This window comes from Podarcis liolepis, assembly GCF_965112155.1.
Source record: "Podarcis liolepis genome assembly, chromosome: 2".
In the NCBI taxonomy this organism is placed as follows: Eukaryota; Metazoa; Chordata; class Lepidosauria; order Squamata; family Lacertidae; genus Podarcis; species Podarcis liolepis.
The window spans coordinates 76,175,828-76,198,515 of NC_139555.1; the positions used below are offsets into that span (position 1 = coordinate 76,175,828).

Here is a 22,688-nt window from a genome sequence, read left to right on the forward strand (position 1 = left end):
TACATATTTTATTTAAATACATATTTTATGTAACCAGCAAGTATATAATGGCTGTTTATATATAAAACAAAACACCTAGTCTCAGTAGGAGCTTGCTTTTTTCTTTTTCTTTTTTTGTAGACAGGGTTGGGGATGGGAAACTGGGAGATTGCCTGACAAGGTAGCAGGAAGGTCAAACTTGGGCCTTGGTAGCACTTTCAAATCCATTTTTGCCTTGAGAGTTGCAAGAGATTCTCCCTTGAAAACTGATGTCTGTACCTTCCAAGCTTTATGCATGTGTATGGAGTGGCTTCTGGGGGTCTTTTACCCAGATAAGAAAGTTCCAGTATACAGTGGTACCTCAGGTTAAGAACTTAATTCGTTCTGGAGGTCTGTTATTAACCTGAAACTATTCTTAACCTGTTCTTAACTTAGCTAATGGGGCCTCCCGCTGCCGCCGTCGAGCAATTCATGTTCTCATCCTGAAGCAAAGTTCTTAACCCGAGGTACTATTTCTGGGTTAGCAGAGTCTGTAACCTGAAGCATCTGTAACCTGAGGTGCCACTGTAGTTCCTTAAGATTTTTTATATCATAAATTCATATTTATTTTTTGACTGAGAGGTTTTCAACCTTTTTGGGTCCACAGCTCCCTTGACCAACTACATTCTTTCTGTGGCACCCCTGTGGGACTCAGGAGCCCAGTTAGGTCACCCCTTGCCTGCAGAGCTGGCAGCCTCTCACCCTTTTTTTGAACACCCTCCCTTGTTGTGGAGTGTTCCCTCAGCCTCCTCTCTTCTCCCCTCTCCTTAGGAGTCCTCTGGGCAGCTGCAGCTGCCACCCTTGGTCTCTGAGCTTCCCCCCTGCCCCAGGTGTACTATGTGCTGCTGCTTCTCATTAAAGCATAGCTTATTTTTAATGGCCATTTAATGTGATTTGTGAACCAGGCCAATATATTTTCCACAATACACTGAAATATTGTGACTAAATCTTTACTTTTATTTCTCATAGATTACTGAAATATTGTTTCTACATTTTGTAGGTAGCTTATCCTTCTCCCACCTTAAAGCTATCACAAACAGAATATCTTAACATTTTGTTTTTGTTTTGTTTTTTTAACAGATAAAGCACTATGTTTCATTCCAGTAAATATTGTTTTGTTAGCAGCTGTTATGTTCCTTGGAGTGCTATGAGAGCTGCTGTAGAGACCTCTGAAATATAGGGAAAGCAAACAGTTTCCGCTCAGCTTTTGTCAGTCTAGCAGTACTTTGTTTTAAACATGGGAGCCAATAAAGAGACATTGGTCCAGTTCATGCACAATGCTCAAACATGGAACAGCATAAATGAGCAAATGTGGGTTCCCAAGGTGAAGTTCGCATCTGCTGTGCTCCTCATCTGCTGCTGCTGCAGCTGCAGAAAACAAATATTGCTTACAGCTTGAGATTTGTCTGGACAAGAAAACCACAGCCTAGATTCAGATGTATTACAGCCGTACCTCTTGTTACGTCAGTCTCCGGTTGCGTTTTTTCAAGGTACGAATGCGGCAAACCCAGAAGTGTATACTTCCAGGTTTCGCCATGCGTGCATGCACAGAAGCACTCTGCGCGTCTCGCACATGTGCAGAAGCGCTCTATCGTGCTGTGCGTGTGCACAGAAGTGGCACTCTAGTTGCGGACTTTTTGGGGTGTGAACAGCACCCTAGAATGGATCGAGTCCATAACTAGAGGTACCACTGTACTGAGCCCAGCATCAGCAGGACTGGGAAAATAATGCAGCAGGTGTGATCTTCACTTTTGGCGCCCATTTGTGCACACTGAATCATGCTTATGTGTGAACCAGGCCAGCGAGTCACCAAGTAATTGGAAACTATCAAACCTGAATTCTTCTTTTCCTGTTCTTAACAGTCAATGACATCTTGAATAAAATTTGTGGAAAGCATGTTGGCTGTTAAATGTGTTTTAGGATCCTTGCTAAGCACCACTTGCTTGCAATGGGTGTATCTGTATACGGTACACAAACACTTATGCAAATGTCAGCTCAAAGACTAGATGGGAAATGCTGACTTCTCCCCCTAAATGGTAGTCGAATAATCATGTTGGCAATGATGAACATTAGTTTACTAGGAAAATGCTCACCACAGCAAAAATAAAAAGCATTTGATCCACATTACAATCTCTTCCTCTTTAAAATAATATTTCATTTATCTTCAGTTTTATAGCCTGCTGTAAGAGCTTCCATTTTCAAAGAAGGATATGTACCTTGGAATGAAAGGGTTTATAATAGTTTGTTTCCTACTCAGTAGCAAGCAAAGCACATTATCTGAGCATGTCAGTTCAGGAATATGTACTATATTAATTCAAGATTTGTTTCAGGAAAAAACCTTCGGTTTGAACTGTTTAAAAGGATCTGATTCATACTCTAGAAACTGTGTCTTTCATATATATGTTTGGGATAAATAGAAATAATTGGTGGGGGGGGGAGCTAAACTCACATAGTCAAATACACAGCTAGGAGATGTACTGGCAATACCAAGAAGTGCCTCTGAAAGATGAGTTGCCAGTGAGAAAGGCCTTTTCCTGGCTTTGTTTCTGGCCCTCCCCATCACCAGTGCTGTTCTTCTAGAAAGAAAAGGTGCCAGTACTCACCATGAAATTGTGCCATACTTTTACCCTTGAGCACCCCCAGAAAAAGCACTGCCCATCACTGATACTGTCTTAATTCATGACAGCAAGGGATAAATAGACCTCTGGCAAAGGTAAGAATCATAGAGCTGGAAGGGACCCTGAGGATAATCTAGTCCAAACCCCCTGCAATGCAGGAATATGCAGCTGCCCCATGCAGGGATCAAACCTGCAGCCTTGGCGTTATCAGCACCACACTCCAACCAACTGAGCTATCCAGGGTTATGTTATTACTGCAAAATGCATGTTCTTCTCACTTCCATTTTGCTTTGAAATCTACTCCATTCATAACATAGTCTGGAGTGAAACAAAAAGAAAGGGGAACTTTCTGCAAAGTGGAACTGGAAGAATCTGGAAGGTGGCATACCTGTGCCAATGACTGGAATGACCAATGGATGGGATGGTAGTGGTCTGAATAATAAAGACTGGAAGAATAACCCAAGAAAATCTTTAATAAAAACATTTTTTCAGTGGCGTAGCGTGGGGGGTGCGGGGGGGCCAGCCGCACTGGGCGCAACATCTGGGGGTTAGGGTTAGGGTGCGCAAATCCATGGGTTAGGGGGCGCAAATTACTTGCCTTGCCCCGGGTGCTGACAACCCACGCTACGCCACTGCATTTTTTAAAAAATGAAAAAAGATTGGAAGAATCCTTCATTCACACCAGCCATTGTGTGAGGTGGCAAATGGTGGCAAGGAATTTGTGGCATCATTGTGTATCTTATGGTTGGCTTTGCTTATAGTAATCAGGGTGTATTATCAGTTTAGGTTATAATATATTAAGTGTTGCTTATTTGAAATTATACACCAGTTATTTATGGTTATGTTAAAATACAACATTAAAATACGACATTTTTAATGATAGCAAATCATTAATCATTCTTTGGTCTAACAAAACAGTATGCAAGAGTGTGCTGTGCATTTAAAAAAAATGGTTTTAAGCCAATTTAAGACAGAAGGGACACTTTGCAACAATTTGTGTTGTAGTATGTTTTCTGGAGATCAATTACTGATACAGTGGAAAGAGCGCCACCTACTGATTTGCCAGGATGAGCCACTGACAAGCGAGTTTTTTGCAGATCTCATGTGGAAATCTACCTGTGGAACAGAATTGCTCTGTGATTAAGATTGACTTCAGTGTAAGGAAGTAGGAAAGGTTATATTTGTGTGGTTGCTAATGCAGGACAGGTGAAGAGTGTTACTAAAAGCAATGGATAAATTAAATATATATAGATATACTGTATAGATATAATGGGGATTACGATTGTGAATTCGTTTTTGTCTTTTAATTGAGGAAACCAAGATGTGTGTTTGCCTTACAATCTCATGCCAAAATACACATCAGATCTGAAAATATTTTTATAATAACACGCATGTAATTGAGAGAACAAGCGGACAGTAGGAAATAGGGTACAAATAATTCCGAATGATTTAAGCAAGCAAATTGGGGAAAGAAGAAAGACAGGATAGAACCTGATCTGATTTGTGGGTTGGAGTAGTTTTTGGGTTTTTTTAAAGACTGAAACTACTAGGTGGCAGGGGAAAGTACTAAAGCCAGATGCTTTTGTACTTCATGCATATTTCACAAGTGAAATACTGGACTTCTTAATTATGCAGGCAAATAGATCACAGAAGTTTATCTGTGTAAAAGGTTTCCCATGCACATGAATGATGATTCAATCAAGCTTCACATATTTTGAGGTTTAGATCATAGTTTCTGGCTGTAATGCTTGTAGCTTGCACTGAGAATGTGCAGACTGAATGTCTTGTGATATGTTAGAAAATGTAAGGATGACCTCATGTCTATTTGTAAACATCAAACAGACTTCTTTTTAGTTTATCTTTCATTACAGATTTTGTTTTTCTTTTATAGTAATATTGGACCACAGGCTTTCTAAAGCAGAGTTTTCTCTTAGGTCTGAAATATTTGTCATCTAGTGTTGCTTTAAAAGATGTATAGCTAATATATCAAATTGGAAGCATTTTAACTTCAATGTTTATATTTAAGTATGTATGATTTGCTTATAATTTTATACTGTATTTTTTATTTATTCTATGATATGCTTTTATGTAAGCCACCTTGATTTCAATTTGGGGGTTGGGTAAGATATTAGTATTTTGAATGAGAAGACTTATAACATTAAAAGCTTGATACCAAGCCGTCTAGACAAAGTGGGGGTAGTGATTTATTTAAAGTAAGATGAAGCAAACAAATGAACAACATTTGTGCTCTCATTTAGTCCAGAGAAGAATGAAACATTCTACTGATGACTTGTTTTTGGCGCTTGTGTCAGCCTTAAACACAATGACAGAACTGCAGGGAGCCAAACACATGTTTGCTTTCTGATAATAAATTTGTCATTAGCTAAATACTTGTGGGGCTTAAGTGTCTTATCAAGATGGACAGTGATCTAGAGCAATACGTTTCCAACAGCAGGATAAGAAAAATGAAGAGATTTATGTATGATGTGTCAGTTAGAAAGGTTAATTATGGCCACTAGCCAAAGATATGTGGTTTGGTTCCAAAAAGTGTGCACTATGAGCAGAAAAGCACTTCTGCTCATCCAAGGAAGGGGTTCCTGCAGTTTTCAAATCTTCCAGCCATCTGCAGCCTCTCTTATGCCATATCTCACAACGTTTCCCAGGGTCCTCAGACCTTATAGATCTGGTTTTTGGGGTACAGAAAGTGTGAAAACCTCTATTCCATGAGAAGAGCAAGACACTTAGTTCTTAGGATATGAGCCAACACGCACACAATAACATGATGCATTTTGGTTTTTGGTTTTTAAAAAGCTATATGCGAACTAGAATGTCTGGATTCAGATTTCCTCTGAATTTGATTTATTATAATTTTACTGGAAAGAAAGAAGCATCCAATCTTTTCCCTATAAATTTAGTCAACTCAGGAGATGGGTCTTAGAACACACCAGGAGTTGATTTCAAGCATGGTTTACTGAGTCCTTTCTTCGTCTTATTTTCTCCACACAGCCCAATTTTTAACTCTAGCCTTAACTTTTTTGTCTGTTTTCTCCCCCTGTGTAGGTTTACAATTGTGCTATGAGAAATGGCTCCCTTCTTACGAATATCATTCAACTCCTTTGAGCTAGGACCTATGCCGAATCAAGGGGAGCAACTACAGCCATTCTGTGCAATAAAAATGAAAGAGGCCTTGACTACAGGTAAGAAGATTGATCAGTTGAATTGATTCCATTTGTGGTCTGGAATTCCTCACATATGGTCTGGCAGGACCAGAGTCTAATTGTGTGCTTGTTTATGAGAAAGGAAATCTCACTGAGTCGGTAGCAATGTACTCCAAAGTAAATGTGTATACGATTACAACCTTAAGGTGTCAAAGGATGCAGTTTCTAGTCTAATGTATGTGGCATAGGCCAGTTTAATCCCAATGACAGGGAAATAGTGAAGAATATGGCTATTTGTGTACAGCATCATTTGGATTTAAGTCATCTGATCATAGGCAATGTATCAGGAAGAGATAATAATAATAATAATAATAATAATAATAATAATAATAATAATAATAATAATAATAATTTATTTATTCCCCAGCCACTCTGTGTGACTTCCAACAAAATATTAAAATACCATAATACATCAAACATTAAAAGCTTCTCTAAACAGGGCTGCCTTCAGATGTCTTCTGAAAGTCTGGTAGTTATTGTTCTCTTTGACATCTGGTGGGAGGGCGTTCCACAGGGAGGGCGCCACTACCGAGAAGGCCCTCTGCCTGGTTCCCTGTAACTTGGCTTCTCGCAGTGAGGGAACCGCCAGAAGGCCCTCAGCACTAGACCTCAGTGTCCGGGCAGAACGATGGGGGTGGAGACGCTCCTTCAGATATACTGGACCGAGAGATAAAGGTAGCTTTGAATAAAAAATTCAAATGGATGTACCACCATGCTGGTATGTACTATGAATTTTTAACACCTTATTTTTTAATGTGAAAGCTGAAGTTAATCAGTTATTATTTCCATTTTTATTATTTTAGTCTTGTTGCATTATTTTAAATCCAAAGCATAATGTGAGAATGGATTCGGTGTGAAATGCCACCCCCGTCATATCTTGAAAAGATACTTCCTTACTACAATCCATTACTAGAGCCGGAAGGCTTTGTTGTCCAATTAGCAGAAGATTGTTTTGTTGCCTGCTTTTCTTCTCTCTTCAGAGTCCATTATTCAAAAGTCACTTTTTTGGGTGGAACTCAACTCATCAGCAGGAACTGTCTTGTGGTTCCACCTACATATTCTGTCATTCTTTTTAGAAGAAGACCACTGTACACAGGCATGCGAAGGATTATTATTATTATTATTATTTTAAAAATCATAGTTCAGAGAAGGGGGTGCAAAAAGAATTTCTCCTTTCGTTACTGAAAGCCTAATTCAGGTTGTTGTTACCTTTCAATGTCATTTCCCATCCAGTTCAGTGGTGCACCCATCTGCCTTTCTGCTGCCTATAACTTCTGTGCTTTCCATTCAGTTTTCATGAAGGTTTTACATGTTGATACAGTACTTCCATGTGTGTGGTGTGGTGTGGTGTGGTGTGTTGCGTGCGTGCGTGCGTGCGTATGTGTATGTGTATGTGTGTTTTGCACTGAAAACTCTCGGCATCTGGGAGGAAGGCTTTCCAACTAAAAAAAAGAAAAAAACCACACCTTTGGCTAAAGAGGTCAGGGAAACAAGGTATGCCTGCATCTTAGGAAACAGTATCTTTGATAACCTTTTATCAGGATAAGGAGGTTCCCTAGAGCTTCGATGGATAAACCCTGGCCCTGTGTGACTCCTTTCTTAGAAGGCTCAGGAGTATTGCTGGCCTTCCTTGGTGAACTTTAGACCCTTAAAAATATTCTTGAGGCCTTTTCTTTTGCACTGCATGAAAACCAATTGTCACCCAGAGCTTGGACTAAAAATAGTTACATAATTAAGTGCTTTCTTTCCTTCTAACTTTAAGCTAATGGCTGTTGCTATTAGAACTAGAAAAGCTCGTTCGTTTCCATTCTGTATGTTCCATGGACCCTTTTTGGAAAGAAATGAATGGACCCTTTTTTTTCATTTATTATGGAACAAATGCATATCCATACTGTGAATGAAGATTTAAAAGTATTGCTCTGGTTTATTTTAAATATTTTGGGATACGCAAATAGTTCAGCAAAATGGATAAACTGAAAATCTTTAATCTTTTATCTGTTCATAAGTAATACATTTACACTTTTATGTTAGTGTAATCAGTAAGGGAGAGCATGTTGAACTTGAACAAAAAAAATATCATTTGCCCTCTGTCTCATAATTAACATTTTCTAATTCTGGTCCATGTACCAGTAAAATTGGTGCACCCAAACGTCACTCAAGTGAACATTTTCTGGCCAAATGTAAAATGGGGAAAATATTTTCTTAGGCCCAGGCTGATTGCTGCATAGTTGGATTTCCTACTTTTAGGCCAACACAGTCAAGCATGTGTTAGATCACCATGACACCTTTAAAATCTTCAAGAAAAAAATGTAACAGATGCTGGAGGGGATACTAGAGCAGCATTTATCTTTATCTGGAAATTCATAGGCTGAGGACATTGTGACAGAAGTTGCCACAACAAAATTGCAGAAAGGGTGGAGGTGGGGAGCTCTGGGATTCACTTTGCATTAATTGAAAACATCTGCTCTGAGTAGCTGTTACTAGAAAGGATCTCTGAGACCAGGTAAAAGCTTTTTGGCAGAAGCAGAGGAGATAAAGCAGAAGTCTGCAGAATGCAGAATATCCTCAGGTGGCTATTTGTGAACATTTGGCAAGCTAACATCAGCCTGCTTGTCAAATACCTAATTTATAATGTTGGTTTTGGCAGTCCTTACCTAATAAAGCCAAACTGAGGTGCTATTCTTTACTACTGTTTGGACAGTCCATCATACTGAGAGACGTGCATCAAACAAAACAGCTGTTGGATAAACATAAACTTAACTCTGAACTTAAATCCTATGTCAGAATATTAAGGAACCAATCACTCTCCATACAGTTTACAGAGATTCAGCTATTTATCATGGCTCAACTAACACAGTTGCCAAAATTGGGCCTGGATATTAGGCCACATTTGGAAATCTGAGAAACTCTTGTGGGCATCACTATAAAATGGCTGCCCTTGGGCATCTATCTAGTCACAGAAAAGCTGCTCAAGGGATCTTTGCTGTCATGGAGGACAAACAACTTTACAAAAGAGAGAGGGAGAGCATGCCTATAAGAGAGAAGTTGGCTCTGAATCCCAACTTTCAAAACAGACATTTCCCGTGCCCCAAAGCACAACCGCATAACCCATTTCACAGAAGTAACACACATCCACCCCCCAAAAGCAGCTAAACAATTTTGGCAATTCCCCGAATCTGGAAAAGCTGTGGGGGCATTGGGAAAATCAGGGGAAATCCACTCACCACCATAAGGCACAAAAAACAGGCAAACTCTACTGAAGAAGTCAAACAAGTGAGGCCCACCCATGTACCCCAAAAAGCAACACACATGTAGAAGGCAAAATCCATCAACACATACAAGAGAAACATCCCATATGGGTCCCAGTGCCATTCTGGGGAAGGGAAGGGAAGAGGGGTGATGTGGTTGGAGGCCTGTACTTGGTTTTCCTAGAAGCTCAGTGCCACCCAAAGCACAATAAAGGAAAATAAACTTTTTAATCAACAATGAGAAGCGCCAGCGTTCTCCATTGGGGCAATGGGCTGGGGACCCTAGGAATAAGGCAGTCTAAGCAATGACTAGAATAAGACTTATTCAATGTTCATTGGCTGTTATTGCAGTTGATGTGTTTGGAAAAAAATCCTTCCTTGTTATCTTAACATTGTTGAGATTATTTCCTGGCTATAGTTTTAATAAAATTAAAATCGTCTGTTGGTTGTGATTGTGAAATTTAGTGTTTTCCTGGCAACTCTTCATTTATGCCTTTTCTGTGGCATTTCCAGAGAGAGGCAAAACCTTGATTCAAAAGAAACCCACTATGTACCCAGACTGGAAGTCTTCATTTGATGCCCACATTTATGAAGGCCGCGTCATTCAGATTGTTCTCATGAAAGCAGCAGAAGACCCATTATCTGAGGTGACTGTGGGTGTATCTGTTTTGGCTGAAAGATGTAAGAAAGGCAATGGGAAAGCAGAATTCTGGGTGAGTATGACACCATGTGATTAATTATTTTATACTGTGTTACCCTAGGTCTATACAGCTTAGAACCAGATCTCTAAAGGACCACATGCTCATAGCATATGAATTTTTCACTTGTTAAGATAATTATCAGCAGAACTTCATGTTCTCAAAAAATGGGAATGCTCCTTAGAAAAGGAACATAATGTGTGCTTCAATGTGCCTCATGTCCTTGATGTCATTACTGTGTCTTATTTCCACAACCTTGTTCTGTATCCCTGACGGGGATAGAGAAAAGATTAGGCTAATATGTGATAAACTGACGGGCCTTGCAATTGTGACGTGTGCCCTCAGGATTTTAATCTGTCAGATGAAGTGCTGGTGGGCTAGTGGATCTGAGGCTGATAATTTACCCCAAAGTGAATTTGCCAGCAGTGGGTGGCGTTGTAACCTGGTAGTCCATAAATCTGGGCAAAGCTCAAATGATGTTCTGTTTATTTAGAGAGGCTGTCAGTGGGAAACTGTGGGAATTGGTGGTATTTGGGTTAATGCAAATGATGTGGAACTTCCATACAGCCAGACAATCCTTGTATGGTTTGTTTCCATTCAGCTGACGATAAATGAAATGTGGGGTGACTCCATAATAAGTAAGAAACTAACAGTATCAACATTGTTTTCATTGTGAAATAGATGTGAGAGAGAAGGAAAGTAGTTTTCAACTGTGACTTGCCCCTCTGCATGTGATATTTTCAGAATGTAAAACAAGATGGTTGCAGGAATTTTAGTGTAACTGAAAGGTAATTTGTTGATTTTCTTCTTCTTAGCTTGACTTGCAACCTCAAGGGAAAGTATTGATGGCTGTACAATATTTTCTAGAAGATGGAGGTAAGGAAATGGGTGAATATTAATATTAATATTATTCTTCAGTATCATTATTATTATCCAATATATAGTAAACATTAACTTTAAATTTGATGACGTTAGCTTGGATCCAGAGATGTGAGAATGGAAGGTGACTTCCCTGTTCCTCCTTCCCTCCAGCAGCCTCCTAAGTCCCCTGAAGAGCCTCTTGGGATAGCCTATGGAATGGAGTGAGTTGTGGCATGGGAGCTGAGGAAGGGGAGATCTTCCCAGATTGAATGGGAGGTTCCCCAACCCTCAGAAAAAGTTTGGGGGCATCTCAGAGGGCTGCCAGGGGAAGAGTGTGAGCTTCTTTGCCTCACCCAAGTCAGACATGTGTGAGAAGAGGCTCTGTGCACATACTCACATGAGCATTCCTCCATGCAAGGGGCCATAGCTTAGTGGTAGAGCATTTGCTTTTCATGCAGAGGGTCCCAAATTCAGTCCTCAACATCTCCAAGTTGGGCTGGCAATGTGTGAAAACCTGGAGAGCTGCTGCCAGTCAATGTAGAGAAAGCTGAGCTAGGTGGAATGATGATGTAAGTCAATATAAAGTACTTTTCAAGGTTGCACATAAATGTGCGTAGATGCCCTTCTGATGTGTGCATGAGCATTGATGGATGGGTGACTGGCCATGGGATGTGGTGAGAGGCCAGCTGATAGGGACTCTTAACCACCTTATGCACCCCTTTTACGTGTTGAGGTCATCTGGCACACAAACTCAGAAGCTTCTGCTTCATAAGCGTTGCTGAAAATTCATTTTCTATACCACAGGTGTTTCTCAGCCTGTTATCAAAGTGTTCTTGTTACCTGAAAGTGCACTGGCAGACACTTTGCTTCAGCAGAAGAAGTCACTTTGATCCTCTGCCACCCTCAAGAGGTTGCACAGGGGATGAACATTTCTACTGCTGCTCTTCATTTTAGCTCATCATGGTTGCTCATGAAAGCACACTAGTTTGGTGAATTTTCAGTGGGTAAACTACCAAAGCACATCTTCTACTTGTCAGTCACCTGAGGTACCATGATCTCCTGTGAAGTGTATTCTTTTGCCCATTTGATTGCAAGCGACATGGACAAAGAAATTCTCAAGGGCTTGCAGGCACCATGAATCATTGCCTGTAAAGCCTGCTCCCATTGCCTGCATGGTTTGATTTCTGACTATGCAGGCAAAGCCTTGGGGGATTGCAGGCAATGATGGTCATATGGTTGGCATATGGGCTGCAAGAGGCCACATCTTTACTTGCCCCTATGTGTGGGGCAGGTGGGCATGTCTTGGGGGAAATTACCTTGTGTGCCTAATTAGGACCTTTGCTGGGCCCACAAGCCAGAGGTTCCTCGTTGATGAATTAATCAGTTAAATGTTGTAGCCTTAGTTTTCAAATGTGGGGGTAAATTAAGAATTGGAACGTGTAAGCATAAAAATAAGAAAATATTCTCATATATAGTAATTTATTATGCAAGTTTATGGCAAGAAATTTCACAATACATCTGGTCTAGGAGCTCCCTGCACATATCTCCAATGCACACATGGCACTCTTACATGCTAAGGATCTTCACCTAATCAGTGGTATACGCAGCTTGCTGCACACATTTCATTAAAAAAAATTAAGACAGTTATTCAAAAGTTATAGTACAATTACTATACAATACGTTTTCAATCAATATATCCCCTCCACAGACAGTTCTGTGATGATGGTGGCATTAAAATATTCTGTTCCTCTTCAATAAAAGAGAAAAAGAGAGACCAGATTGTCTCAAAGCTATCTTTTTTGGAGATGTCTTTGATTAGTTGCTGATGGTATGTGAGGCATTCTGATAGACAATGCTCCAGATGTTATTAACCCAAGCCTCTATTGGTATATGAGAAGTTTTCTTCCATCATTTCATGATGTACAGAGCAATTCGCTTGTCATTGAACTAAAATGGCATGTTTCCAAATTGATGTGCCCTAGATTAAATTCTCTTCTCCATATGAGAGCAGAAAGAATATGCCATCATTCCTGGAATTGAGGGGTAGAAGATGGTTGAACGCTAGACTTGGGGTCCCACAAATGAGTCTTCTCCCCTCCCCCCCATATAAAAATGATGCTTATAAGAAGCAGAACTGGTTGCCAATTTCTTTGTTTATTTTAATGAAGTTACTGACCTTATCCAGTCACAGAACTTAGCACCTCAGTGGTTGGTTTACTTTCGTACTGAGTGTCTCACTCTCTGTGTTAAGCAGCTTTGGAGGCAGCAAGAATAGCTTTCTCTTTCTGGAATAATGCCGCGGACTTCAGCAATAAAACGGAAGGGTTTGTCAATTGCTTTCTTTTAAAAATAGGTAGTTTCCGTAGGGAACAAAGTATTTTAGCACTTTCAGTGGGTGGGGAAGATTATATGGATAATCGAATGCTCATTAACTGCAGGTTAATGCAGGAAAGAGTTATCTGAAAAGTGTTGCCTATTTCTGTGTGATTTATAGATTGTATTAATACATATGCATGTTCTCCATAGCTAAATTTCTTTTTAATGGACCTACAGTAAATGACAATAACTGGCAATATTTCCATCTGATAAAACTCTTAATGGGAATTGTAGCTTTCTTGCACTGTTCATTCACTACCCCCATTCATTTCAATGGAAACTGTGCAAAAGGTCTGAGCAAAGGTTTTTCCTTTGTTTGGTAAGATGTGAAAGCTTGGTGGCATGTTCTAATATTTATAGCCTTTGACAGCTTTCCACAATTTTTTCATGCTAGTTGCTATCACTTGGACTGCTGTACATGGCAGAATTCCCTAAATAGTGTGTAAGAAGTATAGATTTCCATTTTTAAAAAATGCAAGATTTTGCTAAAAGTTGTCCACATCTTCATAGCTTCATAAAAATAGAATGTGGGGAGGATGAGGGGTAGGGCAAAAAGGGTAATTTTTCCTTCCACTTTGTTCCAGATGCTTCCTATCCTTGATTCAGTTAAATATAGAGGACAACTTCTGCTAGGCATGTCACTTAGTGGATCAGGAATTACGTTTGTGAATTGCATCCAAATGCAGATCTGAATGTGCATCCCATTGAAAACAATGTAGTGTTTACAGACCACCTGTGCACGTTTTGGTTCATTTGTATGAACATCTGACACAGTGAGTGACTATGCATGGAGATGCATAATTCTGAGCATGGATCTCCTTTCCTGGATTGGTCCATAGTGCTGGCGACAGATTCCATAGCCCACCTGGGCTTCAGAATGCCTATGAGGGTGGGGGATTCTATGTATGTCCTCCAATACCAGTTCTTCCCTTGTGATCCTTTAAATGACAATGGGGAATTATTGAGGCCAAGCTCCCAGGCTGAAGGGGAGCAAGCACCAAGCCACTTTATTCACTTCAGCCAACCTCCCATTTCTGACTGGATGAAAGTTGATCCCTCAATTATAGGGGAAAGAGGTGTACAGTCCCTGCTCTTGCTAGCCTCTGGGCAGCTCGGTATTATCTTTTTTCCTGCATACCTCAGGAATCCATCTCCCCAAGTATGCAGGAATCTGCTCCTACCCTCTTCCTAGAACTGCGTTATGCAGACCTTTTTGGTGCCTTGCATTCATACATAACACTACACCATTGTTTAATGCTAGATGAGCTGCCACTTTTCCTTTCCTCCTCCCTCATGACCAGCAGGAGGATTTCTGCAGTCATTAGAGTCCCTTTCACATTAGTGTCATGTTGCCTGAACCAGAAATCCTGCCTTAAGCTCTGGGAAGTTTCGACACAAGCCACCTTCAAACCTGTGGGCTTGTTTTGAAGCTTCCTCAAGTTTGTCGTAAGTCTGGGTTCCTCTTCCATATAACATGACAAGCCGTCAACGGGAAGAGCATGTGAGCCCAGTGCATTGCGTTCTGCATCTCATTTACATAGCGCTAAAATATGGCTTAGCATTATGCATAGATTGCAGTCAGTGTATTACATATAAAGCACTCACTTTACTGAAGGGGAAGTGATACTTTGTGATGTTAGCAAATACATGCAACTTCCAGCAGCATCTAGTATTACACCAGTTTCCTGATGTGTATATGTGGATGTATTGTAAAAAATGTTTCTTTAAAAATGTGGAAAATAAAACATCTCGATTTTGGGAGAGAGAAAGTTATTGCCACTCCTTTGACTTTGACTTGGCCAGTGGTGCAGCAGTAAAACTGCTAGTACAGTTTGCAAAGCTAAGCAGGCTCCAGTATGGTTTCAAATAGGATGGGGGACAGTGTGTTGAGTTTTCCTGCATTGCAGGGGGTTGCACTCGATGACCCAACTCTACAATTCTATGATTCATCTGGTTACCAACCAGATGAATTGACTGGTTGCTTCAAAAACGGTTCTCTTTCTAATTCTAGTAATTTATTTTTAAATAGAGCATCATTTTTGCATATATATTGTTAAATATCATTGGTATTTCAGAAGCATTTTATAAGTTTCAAATGTTACGAGCCACATACAAAATCTAATTCTGACTAGTAGCTGGAGTTCCTCCTGTTACTTCCTTCCTTTGCAACAGAGCTCTCTGTCACTTCTTCTTTCCCTGACACCCTTACTTTTCCTACTTCTGCTCTGTGTTCTTTTTCAGATGTACTTTTTATACACTTGATGCATACATTCGTAAAAGAGGAAAAAGAAAAACTTAGGGAAGCAGTATCCTTCCTTTCAGCATACAAAAGAGATCCCTACTGGCATTCAGCTCTCATCCCCTGATCTTAGGCAGGCTTGCTGCAAAGCATTCAGCCATTCCACCTAATCCAGGGCCCTTCCGCTCCTCCTTAATCAACTGCTGGTCTTCTCTTCTACAAGACTCCAGCCCACATCACTCTTGATGCTCTGAATTGTAACAGCTTGGGGAAGAGCCTGAAGAAAGCACTGGATATAAGGGAGGCAGAGGGGGACTTGGGGCTCACGGGAATTGCTTGGAGTGTTGCAGTGAATTTGTTACAGTGGAAGCACACCTTCGAGCACCAGGATTGTTTCAAAAAATGTGTCACCAGAGCAGATAATTTTGTAATTTCTGGGCTGCAATGGAGAAATGAAACAGCTTGGACTTTTATCTTGGTCCTAAACACATTTGCTAGATTTAAGTGGAGCATGTATTTATTGAGATCAGTTTGAGATTACAAAAACTAAGGAAACATTGGAATAATTTTCCAGACTTGCAAATGTACTGGTTAGTATCTTGCTCCTGTCTTCCAGCCCTCAGAGTTCACAGAAACTAGCTGCTGTTCCATTCACTTTGAGAAAGACAGAGTGCTAAAACTGAGTAAGCCATAGAGAAAATGGTGTCTATGTACTGATACTCTTTTAACGGGAAACTCATCAAACTCAGGTTGTTTGTAGCTTTCCATTGCACAAGAGGAAACAGCACTTGTGTCGGAAGATTGAAAAGGTCAGAAAGGGGATTTCCCCTTGTCTTTGAGACACATCCACAATTTAACTGTTTCCCCCCTATTGCTAAAGGAACACATTACATACAGCAAAACCAGATTAATTTGGCACTTTGCTGTACATGTTTTGTGCATGTGGGGATAATAAGGAGTAGGGAGATGTGGGAGAGAAAAGATAGCAGACCAAGCAGAGGGAAGCCAGGGCAAATTTTGCATGTTGAGTCAGTGCATTTGCCAAGTCCTTCAATATTTGCCTAAAATAAAACTGCAGGGGAACAAAACACTTTTAAAAAAACTACTACTCTTGTGTATTTACAGTGAAATGATTTCCTAATTCCATCAGTTTGAACTAATACTACCAGAAGCAGCGCCATCATGCTTATTAAAACACACACACCCTTCTTTTAAATATAGTAGTGCCAGGCACTGTGGTGCCATTACTTCCCCTACACTGAAAGTAAGTTGTTTTGGATCCAAGCATCATTCTTCATATTCTTGCCTAACTACAAACACTTTGCACAAGAAAACAGAAATTGTGCCCAATCTCTTGGTTGCATTTTCAAGTGATTTTAGCTCACATTTCAATCACTTTATTTTCTCCTCCTCTGTCTTCCACAGACTTTCTGCATCTGGGGTGGAGAACTTTTTTCAGCCCAAAGGTCATAGAAACTTGTGAGAAATCTTTTGTATGCCTGTGTTGGGTGGGACCAGAAGCAGAAGTGGGCAGCAGAGCAATGGCTGTGATTCTTATCTGTATGCAGTAAGCAACATTCCAGCCATGTACAGAAATCAAGACTTTCTGCACACGTGAATATATCTATACACATTTTTCTATCGTTTACACAGGCAAGCAAGAAGCACAAGTCAATACCACAGTGCCACCAGGCAAAAGCAGTCAAAAGTGCATGTCTGCTGGAAAGAGTCTCAAGCTGAATAGTGGGTCGGGCAGGGTGCAGGTTCCCTAAGCCTGCCCTAAATAAAATCATTTGATTTCCCTTTGCGTACTGAAAGGGCATTTCTATAGCAGAATAAAAGAAAAATGATGTATTCATTAACCTAATTCCAGCCTTTTAAAGGTATAGCTTCACAGTAGTTTGGTTCCGGAAGTTGGCCAACAAATATTGTGTACCTTTTTGCTCATGGTAATATTTGGATATTCTAAACTGTCTTGGGTGCCTTGGCGGAACAGAAAAAAAAATGCAAAAAGGATGTATGTGTTCAGATCATTAAGTTTTAGTGGTCAGCATGGAAATAGGGGAAAGGTTGGGGTTTTGTGCCTTTCCCCCCAGCACTGTAGTTGTGGCTAGAGTGCCTGCTATCTGATATAGAATTTCCATATTGCTGAGTTTTTCTAACACGCTCCATATCTTCAGTTCATTTTAATTTTTATATTACTGCAGCAGCACTTGACAGAAGACAGTCGAAGGAAAGGAACAAGCATGTGCTCTTCTTTTTTTAGTGATAGTGTTTTATCACTAAGTTAAAATGTACCTGTTAAACTAAATAATGAAACAGTTATTCCTTTTATAAATACAAATTTCACTGTTTCATTTCTTTGCTTCCAGACAGCAAGCAGTCAATGAGAGAAGATGAAGGAACTGTGACTATGAACAGGAGAGGAGCAATCAAACAGGCCAAGATCCACTACATCAAAAACCATGAGTTCATTGCCACCTTCTTTGGGCAACCTACATTTTGCTCTGTCTGTAAAGATTTTGTGTGGTGAGAGCTATTGTCTGTGTTTTATCTATATGTTGCACACAGCTCTGGCCTAGAGCAAGAACTGGCGGATTCAGTTTTACCATTTTCTTCTGCTAGCTTGAATACTACTCTAGCATTAGTTTTCCATAGAGTGACTGCCTCTAGGAAACCCTGAAGATTCTTTTTTTCTGACCTGAAAATGAGCTTTTTAACAGTTTACAAGGGTGGCTTAAGTGGGCTTCTTGAACCAAGAACCTTCAGAACCACGTCAAAACAGCCAACAACCCCTGCATCAACCACTGATGGATTTCATCAACAACCTTCCCCAACCTTGTACCTTCCAAATGCTTTGGACGGCAACGTCCACCAAAAACATCCAGAGGGCACCTGTTTGGGGAATGTCCAATCAGAACCACAGTTTATTTATTTGACAAATTCATACACTGCTTCTCATCATGAAGTCATCAGAGTGGTATACAAGATGCACAAACAAGAAAAGCATCTCTACAAAATCTAGAAATCAAATCCAATCACTTCTGCTGATGTGCAGTTAATATTTCATACGGTGTTCTGAAGGTTTGTGGCAGCTGACTTCTTCAGCTTGACTGTTCTCTCTCATCCACTTGGGTACAGCCTCCATTTTCTAAGACAGCTTCTCCCATCTGGGACCACTTTGAAATGCAGGTAGCTAGGTATTAACAGCAGGTTGATGTTTCCCTACTTCAAAAGTGTATTGTGACTTCTCTAGGAAAAGAAAGATTCACGTGTTTCAGTGGGATCAGCTGCATATTCTTAATAAGACCTTGGGCTGATAAAGCAACTTGTATGTCTGAATATATTATGTTTTATAAGTTTTGCTTGTGACTAAACCCTCCCCCCATTTCCTTTACAGGGGCCTAAACAAGCAGGGATATAAATGTAGACGTAAGTTAATTGCATTGTCTTTTATTCTTGGGTGGTAATAGCCGGTGAGAAACTTTAGTAGATGTAGTACAAATTGTTGATAATCACTATAGGTAACCTATTCTTTTAGATGCCAGGTAAAACACTACTTTTTCTGTCAGGCTTTTAGAGGCTGATCATTTAAGTCATTTTTACAATTCTGTTATGTGGTTTATGAGAGTTATTTTAATGTTTCTGTTTATCTTGTTACCTTATGTTTGTAAACCACCCTGTGACCATTTTGGGTGAAGGGTGCTATAGAAGTAGCTGAATAAATAAGATTAAATTGCAGCAGTTCCTAATTATTCATTTTTGTTTTAACATTTAAACACCTGCTGAAAACATTTCTGTGCTAACAGGCTTATGCAGGCAATTAAGAAAACATGTTCCTGTAGTTGATGCTGGTTTAAAATTTTATGTAGTTTTAAAAATTATATCAAGATATTGTTGTAAACTACTTTGATTTTTTATGATATAGTGGTATGAATATATTTTTTAAATAAATAAATATTACGCTTGTCTAGGGCTACCATTTTCCAGATAACAAAAGGGCCTTTTATTTTTTTTGTCACAGAAAAACAAGAAGGCATCTTGTGATACCTTAAAATGCTAACAGATATCTTTAAAATTCAACCCTAATAGTAAAAGCTTTCCAATGTATCATTTCTACTGATGTATATAAAGTTGTAACTATCATACAACTGATAAATGAAAATCAGAGAAAATAACATTTTTGTGTAGAATACTTTATTTATATATATCTCCCTCCATGAAACTTAACTGCCTGTATCTTTCTATTCCTGTTGCTCTTCTGAAGAATGTAATGCTGCTATTCACAAAAAATGCATTGATAAAATCATTGGGAGATGTACTGGTACTGCAGCGAACAGCAGAGATACAATGGTAAGTAATAAAACATTTTATATGTTCATTAACCGCAGTATGTATTGTGTGTACAAAAAAAAGACATGCAGCGGTAAAGAAAACCAGATATGTGCTTTTCACATATTATGTAAATTTGGCATGCTTATTTACTTTTGCCTATTATTTTGTTTCTTAAGAATCAAGTTATCAGAGATCTTGAGCGTGATTTATTTTTTGCAAGTGGGAAGGCAAGAAAAGACAACATGTGGGTCTGAGCAGCTAAGCAAATTGCTGTTCAGTTTAAAGTTTTGTCTTTTGGTCCAGGTCCTGCAGTTCAGCAGAAGTTATCCAAAAGGCCCAAGAGAATTTTTTAAAAGTCTTTAAGGAACTATGCAGTCTTGTTCCCTTACCCTGGGAGAAAGGGATTTGTGCAATCCCTACCTTAAGTCTGTCTGACCAAGCACAAAGAAGTTCCTGAGTTTAAAGAGACAAAAAACATATGCTTCCTTCTTTTGCATAATTTGTCAGAATAAAGGCATTCTTCTTGACTTGCTCAAAAACTCCTCTATGCATTGGCTCACCTGTCATTTCCCACATGTATTGATGTTTTCCTATATTTTGTGGCTGCAGATATATCTGCTCTAAAGAAACGCAATGTGTGTGAATGAGTGGGCAGGATACTGTGCTTCAAATTTGCCATTTCAGGCACAAAGAAGCACAGTATACACACAACACTGTCCATGGAGACTTTTTCTTGGACATTTTAGAATACATTTTTATTTAGAATTCTTGTGGGCAGGGTCTCTAATATGTTAAATTCTATAAATGGTTTTGTTTTTTTATTTTGTTCAACTTGTTGCTTGTGTCAACCTTCTGGCTACGTGATCGGATAAATAATGGATTTCTCATTCCCTCTCCTTGAAAATCTTGTGTGAGAGAAATCTCCAAATACTTGTTTTACTCCCCCCCCCCCAACATAAACGTGTCTTCAGTTTCAGAAGGAGCGCTTCCACATCGATATGCCTCACAGGTTCAAAGTTTACAACTACATGAGTCCTACCTTCTGTGATCATTGTGGTAGTCTTCTCTGGGGACTTGTTAAGCAAGGATTAAAATGTGAAGGTACAGTCTGTTTCTTTTGGCCATTACAAGCTTTGGGCAAAATAGCTGTGCTAGGGGGAATTTTGAAGAGGGAAGGGATCAGTTTCTTGATTACAGTAGCACCTTGGCTTACATTACCCTTGGCTAACGTAAACTTCAGGTTGCGAAAGCAGCAAACGCGGAAGTGTTTCACTGCGCGCGCATGCGCAGAAGCGGTTTACCGCTTCTCCTCCGGTTGCGAAAACCTCAGGATCTGGCCGGACCTCTGGAACGGATCCCGTTCGAAACCGGAGGTACCACTGTATATGCTTGTACTGTATTTAAGAGTTAAACAGAAAAGTATGCGCATGGTTTGTGTTTTCTAAAGTTTTTTTTAAAAAAACAAAACAAAACACAACTTAACAACCTTCAACTGTGTTCACAAGTAAAAAGAAATAGATGATCTCCAAACCAAATGCTTTTCTTGTTGTTGTTTTTTCATGCATGTAGTAATGTTTGCTTCTTTTTAATTCTGAGAGTAAAAATGGGGGAAAGGCAAACACAGATCTCAGTTCGGTTAAAAGACCCAGTGAGCAAACTGATCACTGTAAAAATGGTAGATTCATCAATTGTGCTTATAAATTGCATTATGCTGATGCTGTTCATAACTGTATTTCTTCAGAATGTGGAATGAATGTGCACCACAAATGTCAGAAGAAAGTGGCAAATCTCTGTGGAATCAATCAGAAATTATTGGCAGAAGCTTTAACTCAAGTTAGTCAGGTATGCTGCTTAGTCCTTTTCATCATATCATATTTTATGATCTAATAGTCAATACAAATGATAATTTTCAAGTGATAAATTCCGTATCATATGTATAACATTGACATCCAGTTTACCTTGTTAAGTGATGGGGATATTACCACCCCCTCGCTTACTTGGATTTCAGATGAAGTGCAGAATTGTGGTAAGATTTTCCTCAATATTTAGCAAGAGGTTCATATGAACAGCTAAAGCCCTTACAAACGCCCCTTTGCAAATTGGCACTTGTGTAAATGTGCATCTGTGGTCACTCTGTGGCTGCATTTGGACATCTGGTGGATCAGGGACAAACCCTGTGTTACACATTCAGTGGCGGAGCTTCATGCTCCGGCACCGGGGGTGGGGTAGAGAGCAGGTGGGGCATGGCTGGTGTGTGTCCCCGGGGCCGGGCGTGCCGCCTGCGGGGGGCGTAGCACCTAGTGCAGGCGGGGGCAGCTGCAATGGCACCACACTGGGATCGCGCTGCCAGGGGTGGTATGCTCCCCCTACCCCCCTTCCTCCACCAGTATACACATTATCTCCTGTTCCTCTTGCCTCAAACTTAGTAGAACATTTTCTGGTTTAATCAAGTCACAGTCTGCCATTTAATCCAAACCAACCAGTGGTGTAAGCAAATATTCCAGACTAGGGTTGCAAAGTAGGGAAATCACGCAGGCACAGAGCTGATTCACAATCCTCTAAACCGATTTGGAAAACTGGAAACGTGACAACTGAACACAACCTCTGTCTCTAGAAATGCAAATTTATTGACATTCAAGTCAAATGTTCGAATGTTTTAAATAAGAATCTGCAGTCCATTTCCAGTTTTCATAGTTGAAGATGGGGATGTGGGAGAAGCTTTTGGTGACAAGAGACACTGTTTCACAAACTGTCAGATTTAGCAGCTTGGTAACCATGAATTCCTAATGTGACAACTGCGTCTACAAGCATCATGCACAGAATACATAAGTTTGCCACTTTGCATGTAATTTGCATACACAAAAAGACTCTCGGTGTAAGAATTCATGTACACACTTGTGGCACATGCATGTTTCACATCATCAGGTGCCCATTCTCTGTATTTGTGTCCCCACAGTTTGCAGAAATGGTTTGCAGAAAATGGTCATGTGCAATCTATTCTGGTAAAATAAGACAACAAACCCAGTGGAAAATTAAAATCCTCCATTCTTCTTCTTCTACACATACTACTCATATTA

General features: G+C 39.9%; 1 protein-coding gene across 4 annotated transcripts in view; it reads left to right on the forward strand.

The window, feature by feature from the left end:
• The window catches only part of PRKCD (protein kinase C delta), a 55,741-nt gene that overhangs the window by 22,993 nt on the left and 10,060 nt on the right, over positions 1-22,688 (forward strand). For 2 of the 4 annotated variants that reach the window (XM_083488981.1, XM_083488982.1), the window contains exons 2-9: positions 5,697-5,833; positions 9,616-9,815; positions 10,616-10,688; positions 17,649-17,805; positions 18,677-18,708; positions 19,544-19,629; positions 20,583-20,712; positions 21,353-21,453. In XM_083488981.1, the coding sequence (XP_083345107.1) occupies positions 5,719-5,833; positions 9,616-9,815; positions 10,616-10,688; positions 17,649-17,805; positions 18,677-18,708; positions 19,544-19,629; positions 20,583-20,712; positions 21,353-21,453 (894 nt within the window). In that variant the 5' untranslated portion in view covers positions 5,697-5,718. The remainder of the gene's footprint in view (positions 1-5,696; positions 5,834-9,615; positions 9,816-10,615; positions 10,689-17,648; positions 17,806-18,676; positions 18,709-19,543; positions 19,630-20,582; positions 20,713-21,352; positions 21,454-22,688) is intronic. The other 2 variants (XM_083488983.1, XM_083488984.1) reach the window with 1 other exon arrangement.